This window comes from Tarenaya hassleriana, unplaced genomic scaffold (genome assembly GCF_000463585.1).
Source record: "Tarenaya hassleriana unplaced genomic scaffold, ASM46358v1 Cleome17, whole genome shotgun sequence".
NCBI classification, from domain to species: Eukaryota; Viridiplantae; Streptophyta; class Magnoliopsida; order Brassicales; family Cleomaceae; genus Tarenaya; species Tarenaya hassleriana.
Genome location: NW_010965122.1, coordinates 81,850 through 96,574, shown reverse-complemented (window position 1 = coordinate 96,574; position 14,725 = coordinate 81,850). Strand labels below are relative to the sequence as shown.

At 38.1% G+C, this 14,725-nt stretch overlaps 3 protein-coding genes across 6 annotated transcripts in view; all 3 read right to left on the bottom strand.

Annotated features, from left to right (window-relative positions):
* LOC104809830 (rhodanese-like domain-containing protein 4, chloroplastic) overlaps positions 1-1,533 on the bottom strand; it is a 2,707-nt gene extending 1,174 nt beyond the window's left edge. The window contains exons 1-5 of the mRNA XM_010535909.2: positions 883-1,533; positions 469-571; positions 282-368; positions 134-205; positions 16-40 (exon numbers count right to left, since the gene is read on the bottom strand). Coding sequence (XP_010534211.1) covers positions 16-40; positions 134-205; positions 282-368; positions 469-571; positions 883-1,514 — 919 coding nt within the window. The 5' untranslated portion in view covers positions 1,515-1,533. The remainder of the gene's footprint in view (positions 1-15; positions 41-133; positions 206-281; positions 369-468; positions 572-882) is intronic.
* Positions 1,534-3,482: 1,949 nt separating this feature from the next.
* LOC104809828 (MMS19 nucleotide excision repair protein homolog) lies at positions 3,483-12,487 on the bottom strand. Of its 3 annotated transcripts, XM_010535906.1 has the most exons (21): positions 12,384-12,487; positions 11,268-11,425; positions 11,084-11,146; positions 10,942-10,996; positions 10,745-10,842; positions 10,379-10,537; positions 10,211-10,270; positions 9,656-9,844; positions 9,500-9,553; positions 8,825-8,911; positions 7,999-8,710; positions 7,457-7,836; positions 7,208-7,281; positions 6,645-6,756; positions 5,711-6,552; positions 5,170-5,245; positions 4,989-5,100; positions 4,301-4,377; positions 4,043-4,123; positions 3,881-3,960; positions 3,483-3,779 (listed from the first exon to the last, which is right to left on the bottom strand). In XM_010535906.1, the coding sequence occupies exons 2-21, from the start codon at positions 11,337-11,339 to the stop codon at positions 3,746-3,748; spliced, it is 3,417 nt and encodes a 1,138-aa protein (XP_010534208.1). In that variant the 5' UTR covers positions 11,340-11,425; positions 12,384-12,487; the 3' UTR covers positions 3,483-3,745. The 3 variants fall into 3 exon arrangements, with proteins under 3 accessions (XP_010534208.1, XP_010534210.1, XP_010534209.1); XM_010535907.2 differs by lacking the exons at positions 3,483-3,779; positions 3,881-3,960; positions 4,043-4,123; positions 4,301-4,377 and adding an exon at positions 4,136-4,267; XM_010535908.1 differs by lacking the exons at positions 10,942-10,996; positions 11,084-11,146; positions 11,268-11,425; positions 12,384-12,487 and having other exon boundaries at positions 10,211-10,281; positions 10,379-10,533; positions 10,745-10,837.
* Positions 12,488-13,298: 811 nt separating this feature from the next.
* LOC104809827 overlaps positions 13,299-14,725 on the bottom strand; it is a 1,913-nt gene continuing 486 nt past the window's right edge. For both annotated transcript variants that reach the window (XM_019202144.1, XM_010535905.2), the window contains 3 exons: positions 14,375-14,629; positions 13,843-14,081; positions 13,299-13,760 (listed from right to left, as the gene is read on the bottom strand). In XM_019202144.1, coding sequence (XP_019057689.1) covers positions 13,568-13,760; positions 13,843-14,081; positions 14,375-14,578 — 636 coding nt within the window. In that variant the 5' untranslated portion in view covers positions 14,579-14,629 and the 3' untranslated portion in view covers positions 13,299-13,567. The remainder of the gene's footprint in view (positions 13,761-13,842; positions 14,082-14,374; positions 14,630-14,725) is intronic.

Below are 14,725 nucleotides of genomic sequence, written 5' to 3'. Positions count from 1 at the left end.
AACTGTCGACTGAACCCAGAAGCTGGAGTATAGTTTCAACCTGAAAGAACAATACAGATTCATCATTAACGAGAAGAAAAACAATCAGGAAGAAGAAGAAGAAGAGTCCGGCAAGAAAGGTGAGGAAAGTGACCTCTGAAAATGCTAAGGCACCCAATCCAGCAGCGGCAGCTACCCCAACAGCCACAGATAAACCGCCATTCTCCTGCACGTTAACGTGGAAGCTATGAAGCGAAAGTATCGAGCTTTTTTAGCTTAAATTCACACACGAGGACACTTACGCCAAAAACACCGGCGATACCATCAGTCAGATTACTCAGATCAAGGCTAAGAGTCTTCTTCGGCTCTACCCAAGGGAGACCACTGTTCTGCAAAAGACCGAAAATCGAAATTTTCATCCTCAGGCTTCTTAGAAATTACACAACTGCTGGATAGAATTCCTCAGATGTACTGTGAACACATACATACCAACCAGCCTCGAGGTCCCTCGGCTCCATCTTTTATGGCATAAGCAGCTTTGAATCCATTGAGAGCCACCAATTCCGCTACGAGTTCGGAATTTCCATCCAACCTGGGCTTTCATCACAACATCATACAGCTTTTAACCTATGAAGGTACCAATATTGAAGACCATTCTGCTAACCCACTCAAAAGACGCCATTGATGCAGCAAAAGACATGTGGATTGCATGAATAACAAAGGAACGAGTATTCAGAAACATATGATATGCAGTGAGATCTACAAGCAAAGGATCCATGGATATTCATAAAACATGTAACCCACTTGAAAGATTCTACCGAAGAATCGTTATAAAGCCCGAATTTGCAAAAATCAGACACAAAATTCATTAAGCAAAGCAATTCCCCCAAAAAAAAGCCTTACTTGTCAAGAATGAACAATGTGGTGTTCCCCGGTTCCTTAAACTTCAAGGAAAGCTTCTTCAGAAAACCAGTTTTGTCTTCTCCTTTATAAACAACAGTGACCGGTCTTTTGCCTAAACCCTTAATGTCAGGAGTACCCACTTGTCTAGCTTCTCCAGGAGATCTTATGTCCACCAACTGAGCATTTTCGTCTGTACCCAATTTGGTATATGCACTCTTAGCAGATTCTACTCCCCAAGATTTCGGCTTCTTGCTCAGAACCTGAAACAGAACCCATGGAACAGCCAAAACAGCAACCCCGCCGGCTATAACCAAAGGGTTTTCCGTTACGAATCCGACGATTCCGTCGACCAGGCCGTCTGATTCAAAGGGCGATGAAGAAGAAGAGGTGACAGATTGTTGGAGGGCTTCCTCGTACGTGAGAGCTTTAGCTGCAGGAGTAGCTGCACTGCTTAAAGCGGAAGTGAGAAGAGCCAAACCGCCATTAAAGCTCCTCAAGAAGCTTTCTTGTGAGATGGGTCTCGGAGACTTTGGTGAGGAGAGGCTTGGGAGCCATGCAAGCCTTCTGGGTTCTGATCTTTTCTCCGACAGAACTGATATAGGGCTAAAGCTTGCTGTCTTCAGAGCTTCCATGGCTTTTTCCTTCTACACCAACCACTCCGAGAAATGCCCTCTCCGTATCATCAAACTCTTACAAGACCGAAGAAGAAAAAAGGCAGCAACAATTGTGTAGTGTGAAGACAGGGCTTAAGCTGTTTCTTGGCGTGGTCGGGCTCGCAAGATGATGCTGACGTGGACTGAGCAATCAAATCTACTCCACTGGTAGCTCGACACGTGCCTTTTTCCGGATGAGATCGTAAACGGACATGGTGAACTTTGGTCAGTCATAAACCGACTATCATGTATGTCTAATGTGTGGCTAAAAAACATTTAGAAAACACCATGGAAAATTACAAAAATGACCTTCATCCCAAACACACAAGCAAGAGCACCAAGGTTCACTCAAAAGATTACATCAGCAAACTTACCAGAAAGAGCACAGATCGTAGAGTAAGCACTTGGAAAGATTATTAAAAAAAATTAATCTAAAACTTTGTCCATTTTATAGACAAAGCTGACATGTCAAAATGGGTTAACCCTAAATCAAATGGGTTAATCCCAACCAAATTGAAAATTATATTGGTTGGTAAATCTATTAAACCCAATTAACTCAATTAACCTATTAATTTACAATATATATGCAGTTGGTTTATCCAAAATTTGGTTCTTATTGATCCATTCATTTCTTCACATTTGACATGATATATAACACATAAGGTTGTGAATTCGATTTAAATATTATTTGATAATATTTTATTCCATTCGATTTTATATATACAAATAAAAATATCCACTCCTATTTTTTTAAAACCAACTAAACATGGAAAGAGATAAGTAGATGTAACACCTCTAGAAAAAAACTTTTGCAATACCTGAGAATAAGTAAGAAGCCAAGATCAAATCGAGAGGTGTTTATTCGGTGTTTCAGAATTCGATTCGGAATTTTAACGGTTCAAAAAGAGAATAAGTAAAAAACCTACTTCTTTTGCTTTTGTCTAAGTGTTTCGGAATTTTAACGGTTCACTTTGAAAACAGTTTATTCGGTATTCTAAAATTTGTACCAAATTAACAAGGGAGATTCATATATTAAATATTGAACTTTAACCAAATTCCCAAATTAAATACTCAACTATCTCACTTCCAAATTAAATACTCAACTATATTTAAACTAACAAATAAAAACTAAACTTTTTAAATTTTAACATATATCTAAGGGATATTCCCAAAAAAATCCTGTATTTTTTTTTCATCGCAATTTAAACTCTATAAATTTTTTTATCCAAAAAACCCTATACTTTCCAAGAACATGTTTTTATGGACAATTGAACTCATATAAAACAATATACAAATAATAAATAGTTTATTATATATATATATAATGATTTTTAGGAAAAAATACATATATCACACATATATATAAAACATATATATACATATAAATATATAAAATAAATGTGTAATTAATTTTATGGAAAATAAATGTGTAATTAATTTTGTGCTTATAATAATTAATATGTGTATATGAATGTGTATAATTTTGAAAAGTATAGGATTTTTTTGGATAAAAAAAGTATAGAATTTAAATTGAGAAAAAAAAATACAGAGTTTTTTTTTTGGATTATCCCTTAGATATATGTTAAAATTTGAAAATTTTAGTTTTTATTCATCTGTTTAAATATAGTTGAATATTTAATTTGGAAGTGAGATAGTTGAGTATTTAATTTGGAAATTTGGTTAAAATTCAATATTTAATATGCGAATCTCCTAATTAACAATATATACTATTTGGTTCAATTTTGAATTTGATACGGTTCACTTTCGATTTTTGTTAAAAAAAATCAGATTTCGGTTCGATTTGGTTTTAAAAAATTCTATTCTACAAAAAATATATCATTTATAAATTTTGAATCATACAGAACTTTTTTTATCCACTTTCTAGCATTTTTTATTAAAATAAATTTATATCGACATGTTTTTCTCGTTAACTCAAAACAATTCAAAAATTCTGAACATGACATACGTTACGATTCCCTTTAATTTTGATTAAAATTCTCTAATATTTTATTCACAAGCAAAATCCACCTTGAAATGCCTAAACGACTATAAACTCCCACACAGACGAACCCACAAACAGGATTTAAACGCCAAAATACAAACCTTTTAAGAAGGTTTCGAGGAGCTCTCTCTCGAAACCCAGAGGGAGGACAGAATCTGAGGTGAATTGCATGGATATTGGATGGTTGCCACTTGTTCCAGGAACCTCTTCACAGCCTCGTACTCCTCGATGCAATCGACTCCCTGTTTGATTATTATTATTTTTGTTAACTTAACATCAACAAAACATGGCAAAAGTTACAATGACAGCATTTCGAGAATGCCATCTAACAGCTGCTGCTTACCAAGCCTGTCGGCATCTGACAGCTTCTTCACGGACTCTCCTCTTCGGATCGTCAAGCGCCTTTGCTATCGCTTGTAATACCTTTTGGTGCGATAGTAAGTTGTGAGAATCAGGGGGAGGTATATAACTGAAGAGTGATAAGCTCTGGAGTTTTTTAGCTAACCTGTATTCTAAAGGGATAAACCCTCCTGTGAGGCAAGTCTATCATGGCAACAAGGCACTGAATCGCTGTTTCCCTGACAAGCTGCACGTGTTCAAAACACCACTTACCGTTAACCATGAAAGCGGAAGAAATATATATAAGAACCATGATGCCAATCTTCACCAACATGACTTGTTCCACATATGTTCCAAGAGCTCGATGAAAGTAACAACACTCGTTAGGGGCCTGACATGCAAAATAATGTCGTCGAGGAATTACCATTGCATGTGGATACGATGTTAGCTTGACAAGGCAGTTAACGATTATATGCGCATTATCTATGGAAGATTCCTGTCCTGCAAGCAGAGGAATAAACCCAATTTCACACTACAAATGGATGTTAAAAGGGCTGTCTAGGCAGAAGCAGTCGATAGCAAGCTATGTTCTACCAGGTTTTGTTTTATATTTCCGTCATGGTACCCAAAATCAATTCAAGAGATGGAACCGCTAGTTCACAAAACATCTCCTAAAGGACCAACCCAGTTCGTATCCCCATCTAGTGGAATATACTAAGCCACCTTACCCCTACATTTTAATGTAGAGAGGTGGATTCGAACCCGCGACCTCAGACCCCACGGTAAATGGTTTTACCGCTGAGCCAGGTCGGCCCTTCACAAAACATCTCCGCAACCTAGTTTTTTTCTCTTGTTCCCTATGTAGCTACTAGTGTGAGAATTATCATATAGATCCATATCAACTGTATATCTTATAAATCATCAAACGAGTATATAACCATAGATTGTATGTCCATGATACCAACTTACCAGCTTGTAGGTTCATTATTAACTGATGCAAATCAATGAAGATCTTATAAGTTGTTGGTTAAATTGTCAATTTCTTGAGAGCTGAAGCACATTTATTTACGAAAAAGAGGACATTATATACAATGGAAGAAGCATCAGCTTACCTTTTTTGTCAGTGAGCAGTCCAGATAAAACCAGCAGAAGACTGTAAACAGCATCTTTTCCAAGAGGATCATGGATTAAGATAGACAGACCTTCCAGTGTCAATGGATACAGCTGCAAACAAGTCGTTTGGTAAGCAAAAGTATCTGCAAGGAGGATTCCAAAATCTATATCAAAGCTCACCTTTTTGGCATTGTCCAAGATGACCACTGTTGGAACATTAGAAACAACGTGTGTGAAAGCCAAATACAGCATGATTCTGAAACCATGACAAAAGCTAGTCAATTGGAAATTGGGAAATAGGTTGTCACATGAATCTCTAACTGCTCTATGCTATCTAGGAAGGGCGCTTAAAACTTGGACCAACATCTTAGAATATAACTGCTTTGTGTGGGAGTGACCTACTGTCAGATTAAACCAGCAATCCCAAGAAGACACATATCATTGTTCTCCAACTGGAGACAGACAATACTTGTATGTATGGTAGCCACACTACGGATTGGAAAATGACAAAGAGGGATGAAAGGAAAGAGAATGCTGAAAGACTAGCATAAAAGGAGTTATATTATAAATGCAATATAATATAATCAATCATAAGAATTCCCTGCATGCTCAGAACAAAAACAAGACGAGAAGCTTGCATATGCTCCATTCAAACCGAAGTAATTCGAGACCATAAACCAAATAAAGAAGTGACAAAAAACATAGCAAACAAAATGCGAACCTTGAGAGTGGAGTATCGGGCTTCACAATAGAGGACTCCAAGATGGGAAATGTCTTAGAGAAAAACCACTGCTTATAAAGTGGCCGTATGACAGCATGAAACTTTCTACTAAGGCAGATGTCAGAATCACACATAAGAATACGGAATGCATCTGCTGCACATCTCATACTAGACGACTGCAGAACCTGCCCCGAACTGTCAGTGGTTTTTAAGCAATCCAGAAGTACCAGAGCTATGTCACAAGCTCTTTCATCACCCCGCATGAGTAACCCTTTTCCAATCCATGCTAGTCCCGTGATAGCATGATTTTGCAAGTTCATTCCATCATAGTCACCAAAACAAAACTTAGTCAAGTTTATCTCGCTTCCAGAACTACTTTCACCAGATCCATCAGAATAAAGACTTTTTCCCACCTCAAAAGTTGTGTGGAATATTATTTTGTATGCTTCTTCCAAGGAACTAGTACTTGAGATTTTTGTCCCACGGGAACCTGAACCCAATTTGTTAACAATAGAACCCAACGCTTGAGCAGCAGGAAGATGGCCCCTAAGAAGGGTAACCAAAAACAGATGTACAACTGATTTCACATTAGGAATATCTGTTGTAGGAGATGCAGCTATAATTGTTGACGCAAAAAGTGATAGAATCAACTCATCCCTGATGGACAAATCAAAATGTTTTAGAGCCTCTAGTGCAACCGGTTTTGATGGAATAGATTCCATCAATGGAAGTGTGCTTGATAAGACCACACTATATGCCTTTTGGATTATTGTGTTCTGGGTTTCCACTGAAGAAATTGCAACAACCTGCCTCATTGCCATCATAGTTGGATCAATAAGCTCCTGTCATAACAGAGAAGTTTGGAACATAAACTCAACAACTTATGTTTTTAACTTCTACTTTCATGAGAAGAAAGGTGATCTGAGACACTTACCTTACCATGTGTACAACTGAAAACTCTGCAGGTTTCAATTTTATTCCAGATACTGACAGCAAACTGAAGTAAGATGTCCTCAAGATCATCTATCTCAACCACACCGTTTAATCTAAAAAACATGTCCAGCCAAAAGAATTAGATATCTTTGACATGAAAGAGGAATTAAAGAACCAACCCTATGGCAGATAAATGGTGGATCGCGTAATAATCTTGAAAAGCAGTTCAAACAATCAAGGCATGTGAAGCATAGACGGGCAAAGAACGGATTTTAAGTTTTCAATCTACAGAATGCACCGATTTAAGTCAGCAACAGAGAGATATGACACAGTCTAATGGTATTCTAAAGTGTTAATGAGTGGATTAACAGGATTGGGAAAGTAAAGAGTGACATTTAGCAGAGATTCATAGATACTCTACTGCATACAGTAGAGATTCGTTGGGAAGGCACTGTCCTGGATACTTAACTCTATTAAAGAGGATTGCTAGTCCTAACGTGCATGCTAGAAAGGCTAGTCTAGTATACCAGAAAGAAAGTGAAGAGTTAATAAATGTTTCTATACCGGGGAAGTAATTTATTGGAAAAACAATCCAAGAGCAGAACACAGTTTTCAATTGACCTGGAATTTCCTCTGACCTGTCAAGCAAAAGACAAATGGTATCAGATATTGCAGAACTCTTGATCTATTAACAAAGGAGAAAGACAATAATGGAAACTTCTGACGAACTCTAATCATCAAACCGAAGATAGAAACCTGATAGTGAAAACAAAATAATATTTTCCTATCTAGATTAATGGTGGCAATACATACACAACTGTCAGACCAATTGGCACACAAAGCTTCTTCAAATCCTTGAATGATTTTGTGGACATGTTTAGGCCCAGTTAAGCAGATGTCTGAAGCTGCTTCCAATATAAGAGAATATGGCATTCCAACGTGATCAGAACAAGCCAACATAACAAATTTGTCGACAACTATATTCATGTAAGTCAGTGTCTTCTCTGTCTCATGATATCGATCAATAAATGAGCCGATGTAGACCAGCGCTTTCAGTGCCAGCTTCCATGCTAGTGTTTTACCACACTCCGCAGTGATGATTGATGTTAAAGTGATCAAAACCTTATCGAATATGGATCTCGATAGAAGTGAAGAGCCTCCATGGAGCATACCCAGAGTCAGCAAACCCTTAACTAAATATTAATTCAAAATCAGGGATATTAGTAAATAGAAAATGATGAGGTAATCCAAAAGTTAGCTAACTATGTACAACACAAATTTAGTATCGACACTTAACATAGGGTGTGTAAGAACATGGACAGCAAATAATATATTAAGAAAGCACAGGCAATCACCTCCAAGATATGCATCAGCACCACCATCGTCTTCATCAAAGCTAGCTGCTGCAGAACTGAACATTTGGATCAACGAAAACGCAGATCTGTTAACCATGGAGCACCACATTTCATGTCCACAACTTGACACCATTGAATGTTCTTTGGAACTCAAGGTATGATCCTTAGATGCAGTAAGAAGTCCAATGCAAAGGAAAAGGCCACCCTGATTAAGTCTACCAGAGAATGTTGAATCTTCTTGAGGGATATAATCCCCTTCCGAATTTTTCTCTAGGATCCCTAAAGCCTTAAGTATGCGGAAGAAAACTATTTCAAAGATTTTGTTGCACGAAGAAGCAGAAGCTTTGGCAGATACAGAGAGGATCTCACTAATAGCAAGAACCTTTCGTTTGCTCTCTTCGAGCATTTCTTTGAAATGACAGTAGCTAGAGATGGTATCAAAAACTATGTCTATGTCTATATCACCAACAACAAAACTTAGAAATGACGCATCTTGCATAACAAGACTTTGAAGAAGATTTAGAGCTTCTTTCTGCACCCCCTCATCTGGAGCCCCAGGACCAGTAAGGGATTCTGGAGCAAAGGACAAATGCGTCTCAATGGAAGAATAAATTGTCTCTTTTAAGGAGGACCAAAGACCTTTATAATGCTTCACCATTCTGTTTGCTCCATATTTCAGAGCACAATCATGGAGATATTTCAAAGAATCAACCTACATAGATTTAGTGGAAAAAATAGTTACTCTGTCCAACATCACAAGTGATATACAAACTAAATTTGTTAGATCAACAAATATAATATGGAAAAAACAATAATTAACACTAACCTTGGCAAGTTCAAGAGAAGAAGAAAGCTTTTCAAGCAGCAAAGGGATGGAAAATGGTTCAAAAAGAGGCGTTGAGGAAAAAGCCAGCTGCGAAACAGAATGGAGTACGTCACTAACACTTTTTTAACAAGTATTAGTTAAGCCCTTTAGGATTAAACAGATTTTCCAATCACTTTGCCGCAATTTTAATCTTGCCAGTAGTCACCCATGCTTTGAAACTGCTAGACATCACATCCTTTCCATTGCATGGTTTCATTTTGTTCTATGCAAATTATACCCAACAGCAAACAACTAAATTTGTGTTTTCATCTGACCAAAACTGTTGTGCAGTCAAAGGGAAAACATCTAGAAGTTAAAGAAATACACCAGACCATGTGTACCCTCAAGAAGCAAGGACAAAAAATATTAAGTGAATCTGAACAAACTTGTTATGGAGAAAAGCAGGAGTCAATCGCCTTATCTTGACCGCAAGTTTCGAGAGAAAGCAAATGAGAGTAAAAAGACTCTTGCTGCTGAAACTACATTCAACTTTCTAAAGGTCTCCTACTGTAATAGAGATCTTATTCAAAGACAATGGTCATTTTTAATTCCAAACAAGAAATATTTTTAACTTACCTAGAGAGGGTACATAACAGAAAAGCAAACATTTCTAATAAATAATGGCTAAGAACCCACCATAAGAGCCCTAGAGAGGGTATCCCTTTTAACACAAGCCTCCTCATCTTTTTCCTGAAAACCAAAAAAAATGAGACATTAAACATAGCTCTGGTGATCGAACAGATCATAGGAAATCTTAGACCTTAGTTATATAAGAACGGGAATTAATCTTACATGTGTAAAATGAAGTGGAAAGTAGCAACCCATAACATCAAAAAGATCAGCAGCATTAGAAGCAACCGGACCAGATGGATCAGGGAATAATTGTGCCAAAAGCTCTATTATATGAAAAGCTATCATTAAGCACTGCGGGTCTTTTTCTCCATCAATGGCTTCACATGTACCATAGACAAGCATATCACCCTAACAGATAATTATATAATTAATTAGGGAAATAAATGAGGAAAAACTCCTAAAAAGGCCTAATAAGAAAAATAAGGAAAACAGAAACAGAAAAGTGAGAAAAACCTACATGTATTTTGAGATGTAAACAACGGGGTAGATTTATAAATGAACCCAATGAACTCAGAGAAATGAGAGAAACCTGTAGGAAACCTTTGAAGACCTGACTCATGTTTAACTTATTCTAGAAAGACTAACTGATCGAAAAAGATTCACATGAAGAACATCCCTCTCACACCAAATGAAATTCCTAAATGTCCGAACTACATATCTTCGAGGAGAAAATAACAAGGATATGACTTGACGAAGCAGAGGGCAGGAACAAACCATTGATTTTACTGCTTCAGGATACCCTTCTAGAAGGCACTCCAGAAGTTCAAAGCAGAGCTGCAAGGAAACTGATTAGAAGAAAGAAAATTGAAACTTAAAAGAAAAACAACTATATAGAAAACTATTTCTGATAATAAACAGATCCTATCTACCAGTGATGCCAACCTTACGATCGTGCTGAGCTAGAGACTGAACTTGCAAGTTCTGTAAAAATGAGTTTGCAACAGCTTCTGCATCTGTATCAGTGACCACACCAGCAGCACCTTTCCTCCCTAACAGGGCCAAGCAACCAACAAGTGCCCCTCGCAATGCTCTCCAGTCTGCCTGATTCAAGTATAATATCATGGTTATAGTTATCAATACCAAATGTGATGGTATACAAAAGAGTAACAAAAGAAGCCTATCCAACATATATCTCCACACTGAAAAGAAATCTGAAAAGAGTGAAAATTGCTTTCAGGACTGTAGGATTGTTACAAGGTCTAGAATTGATCATTTATATTACACGTCAAATATGAAGTATGAAATCACCAGTCTTTCAGTGAAGAATCCAATGAGGCTATGGATAACTGCACCCTCCAATGGTTTTGCTTCCAAATACTTGAGGACCTCAGCAAGTAGGAGAATACCTGGGAAGGTATTGTAACCAAGTATGTTTGGGTTGTCCATATTCCATTCATATTTGAAAGAAATGCATTTGTTGAGAAGAGTCAGAAGAGTAAAAGTACCTCGTGCTCGGACAACATTGTCTGTGGTTGTCAAATACAGTTCCATCTCCCTAACCTATGTTTTAGAAACAAAAAAAAAATGAAGAAAATATGAAAGCACCCAAATTTGTTGTGAGCACAAAGATTAGTTAAAAATATTTACCAATTCTTGCATAGACAACGCATTCTTCTCTACAGCAGAAACAAGCGCTTCCAGGCTTGCAGCCTGTTCGTTAGTTTTAGAAAATATCACAAACATTTATTCACAAAAGCAACAGAAATTTGTATTGATCACAGCTACAGATGCTTGTGGAAGCAAATTAACCAAAGGATGATATTGAAAGCACCTGCTGAGTAGGAGAACGAGCCACGTCAACGAACGTTTCAAGATGCTGAACGAGCTGACTTGGTTCTGTCATTGCTCACAGTGGATGTATCCCTTGGGCTGGAGATTTAGATGAAACCAAGGCAGGAAAATGAATTTCAGGAATAGAGAGGCCGAAACCTGTAGGAATATGCCGTCAGATTAAGCTCCAATGTCATAAAGTTTGGAAGAGAAATGTCTGCCATGAGCAAAGAAGGGTGACAACGTCTTTAAGAGCCCCCCATCCGTGAGGAGGAAAATGCGATGTTCACGTGAGAAGGAAGTGATACTTACGTTAAAGACGGACCAACCAGAAGAATCGAAAGAAAGATGCAATAGATGATTGACCATGATCAAGTAAAATATCTAGCATGTTTTTCTAAAGCTTACCAAAAAAAATTTGAACACTTTATTCTTTATTCCAAGGTTAAGTTTCAAAACCCAAGTTTCTATCAAAACGTTAGTAAGAACTAAAACAATAAAGAAACATGCTGAATTATTTGAAAAACCTTCAATGAAAAATGATCTTACTGTAGACGGGGGTTGAAAGAAACCCAAAAGGAAGATGACCTGAATGACACCCTACTTTGAAATGTATAGCTATAAGTAGCCTAAAAGCAGCTTGAACACTGTAAAAAGACCAGACGTACAAGTTGTTCATCATTTGAATCATGACAATGCCTACATGTTGTGAAGGCGAATGATAAAACCTTCTCTTGCCAGAGCTACAAGTGTGTCAAAACAAATAGTATGGGGGAGCATTTACAACTCTGCAGGGTCAAGACGAAACAGCTAATGTTCCGAGGGTTTAGGGTAAACCCATAAACGCGGTGCCTGTATATTTCAATTCGATACGGTAACCCTTTGAACTTTGGATTCCTGAATCAAAGACTTCACGAAAAAGTTTCCCAGTGCCGTGAACTAATTTTGCTCAGATTTCCATGAGGACTTAAGAAATGAGATTTAATTTGCTAAAAGAGTACCTAAAACTGACAGTAGCTAAGGAGCCGGCGGAGAAGAAGACGAAGAGGGGAAGAAAAAGAAGAAGAAGAAGAAGAAACAGAGATGAATATCTAGAGAGAGAGAGAGAGGCGCTCACATGTGCAGCGACAGTGGCGACGAACTGCTCCGAGGATGGCGACTAGGGAAGAAGCGAATGGGAGAGCTCTCGTTTTTAAGCGTAAAAATTCGGCCGAAACACACGGAGAGAGATTGTTTTTGGTCTTCAAAATGTTTGCACCTAAGTCCCCGACCCGTTAATTACTTCTTACATTTGGAAACAAACTTTTGGTCTCGTCAAAACAATCCTGTATGTACCCAACAAAAATTAATATTTGGAATCATCGCACAACTCATACACCTCCTGTTCCCCTTTGATCATGTGATATTATTATCTTAAATCATTTTCTCATTCCGAAAATATTATAAACCAATCAAAAGGACAAATAATTACTTTAAAGAACATTCACAATGTCCCGACGGCGATGATATACTAATATCTACAAATGTTATAAAACGGGTTGATTCATCCCGATTTGGTCCATTCCATTTCGATCTCAGATTTGTTGTTGAGTATGATCCGATCTATTTATTGATAAACCAAAAATTATTTGATTCGATCTGACTCACCTTAAATTACAAAATCAACTCGTCAACCAAATTTTTAATTAAAAAAATAATATTTAAATATTTAAAAATATTATAAATATTACAAAAAGAAGAAAAAATCAAACAAGTTAAATATACATTAGAAATACAATTTAAATATAAAAAATATTACAAATATTAAAATATATATTAAAAATAAAAATAAAATTTTGTCTTGCGGACCAACTCATGGTTCTCGCCAAACTGACTCGTTCGGTTTCAATTTGTTCTGAACTCAGACTCGGCAAAATATGGATTTGCTCGCGAACTGCGCCCGAGCCGGACCCATTTTGATATCCTATATGCTATAGAGCAACCGTTTAGCATTTATGGTGAGTATAATAACCTTACTATTGGAATGGATAAATAAGACCAAAACGATATTTTTTGTTTTCTCACGTATACAATATACTAGACAAGGTAATGCCACAAGATTGATAGATGACTTAAAAGACAGGCACGGCTTGTAGCAGACATTTGACAACAACACATCGTTCTCTGTTCCTCCCTCAACCTCTCCATCATTAAAGTTGATCATGGAGACAAAGGCAACATAGTATGGAGGAAAATGGAAAAAGAGAGGGTCTCCTCAAGAGGAGCAAAGCAACCAGGATTCTACTCGGAACCAAAAAGGATCTACACTTTAGATTCTTGGATTCCTTTGGGCAAGAAGGGTTCCCACCAACCGAATTCGTACTTTGGGTAGGGGGCCGACCATTTCTTAGGCTGACCAAACTCTAGAGTGGCGGGATTTGAAGCCAAAGCCTCGTCTAGAGACGTGGCCTCGTAGCAATCACATAGAACGCGATCCAATCTCAATTTCATGAACCTGCCGACGTACATACAGATTTTTAGATTAAAAAAAAAATTAATGGGGAGGCTAAGAGAGAGTGAGAAAGGGGTCGACTCACGTTATCCAAGGGGCATTGGTGGAAACGAGAGCGACTGCAGGGCGAGCTAATCGCTTCGTGAGATTGGGGAAGTTATCGAGGAACTTGGGCTCGATCACGAGCCAAAAGTCCTGCTCCTTGCTACGCTCTCCGTAGTTGCGAAGACGTTCAAACATTAGCTCCTGGAAGTGCTCTTCTTCGTCAAGCATGAATTTGGCGTTTGCCACCACAAAATGGTATTTGGTGGCTTCTTTCTCTTGCTGCCAGAGAATTTGAAAATATATATGTATAGATGGATGGGTGGATGGATAGATATACACAATGCATGGTTTAGAAGAAGAGAGAGACGAAACCTTATCAGACTGGAGGTGATCAGAGGCGACTGCAGATGTGTTGAAGGAGGACGTGAAGGGGAGGGGCCTAGAGTGGAACCGCTTCTGCTTGGAAATGGGGATGGGACAAGGGAATAATAATGTCTTGGGGGATGAAGGAGGTGGGTTTGGACTGTAGGCAGTGATGGGCACCATGGTTTAGAAGAAGAGAGAGACGAAACCTTATCAGACTGGAGGTGATCAGAGGCGACTGCAGATGTGTTGAAGGAGGACGTGAAGGGGAGGGGCCTAGAGTGGAACCGCTTCTGCTTGGAAATGGGGATGGGACAAGGGAATAATAATGTCTTGGGGGATGAAGGAGGTGGGTTTGGACTGTAGGCAGTGATGGGCACTGCCCCACCCAATGATGCAGCCATGCTCCACATTTTCTTTTAAGTCGTGGCTTCTCTCTTTCGAAGAGTAATCCCCCCCTTATCCTATCAAATTCGTACAAGTGTTGTCTTACATATGAAATGTATCTACCGGTGGATGCAGTGTAGGGAACAAAGACGTAAAAGGGGAACCTGGAAGAA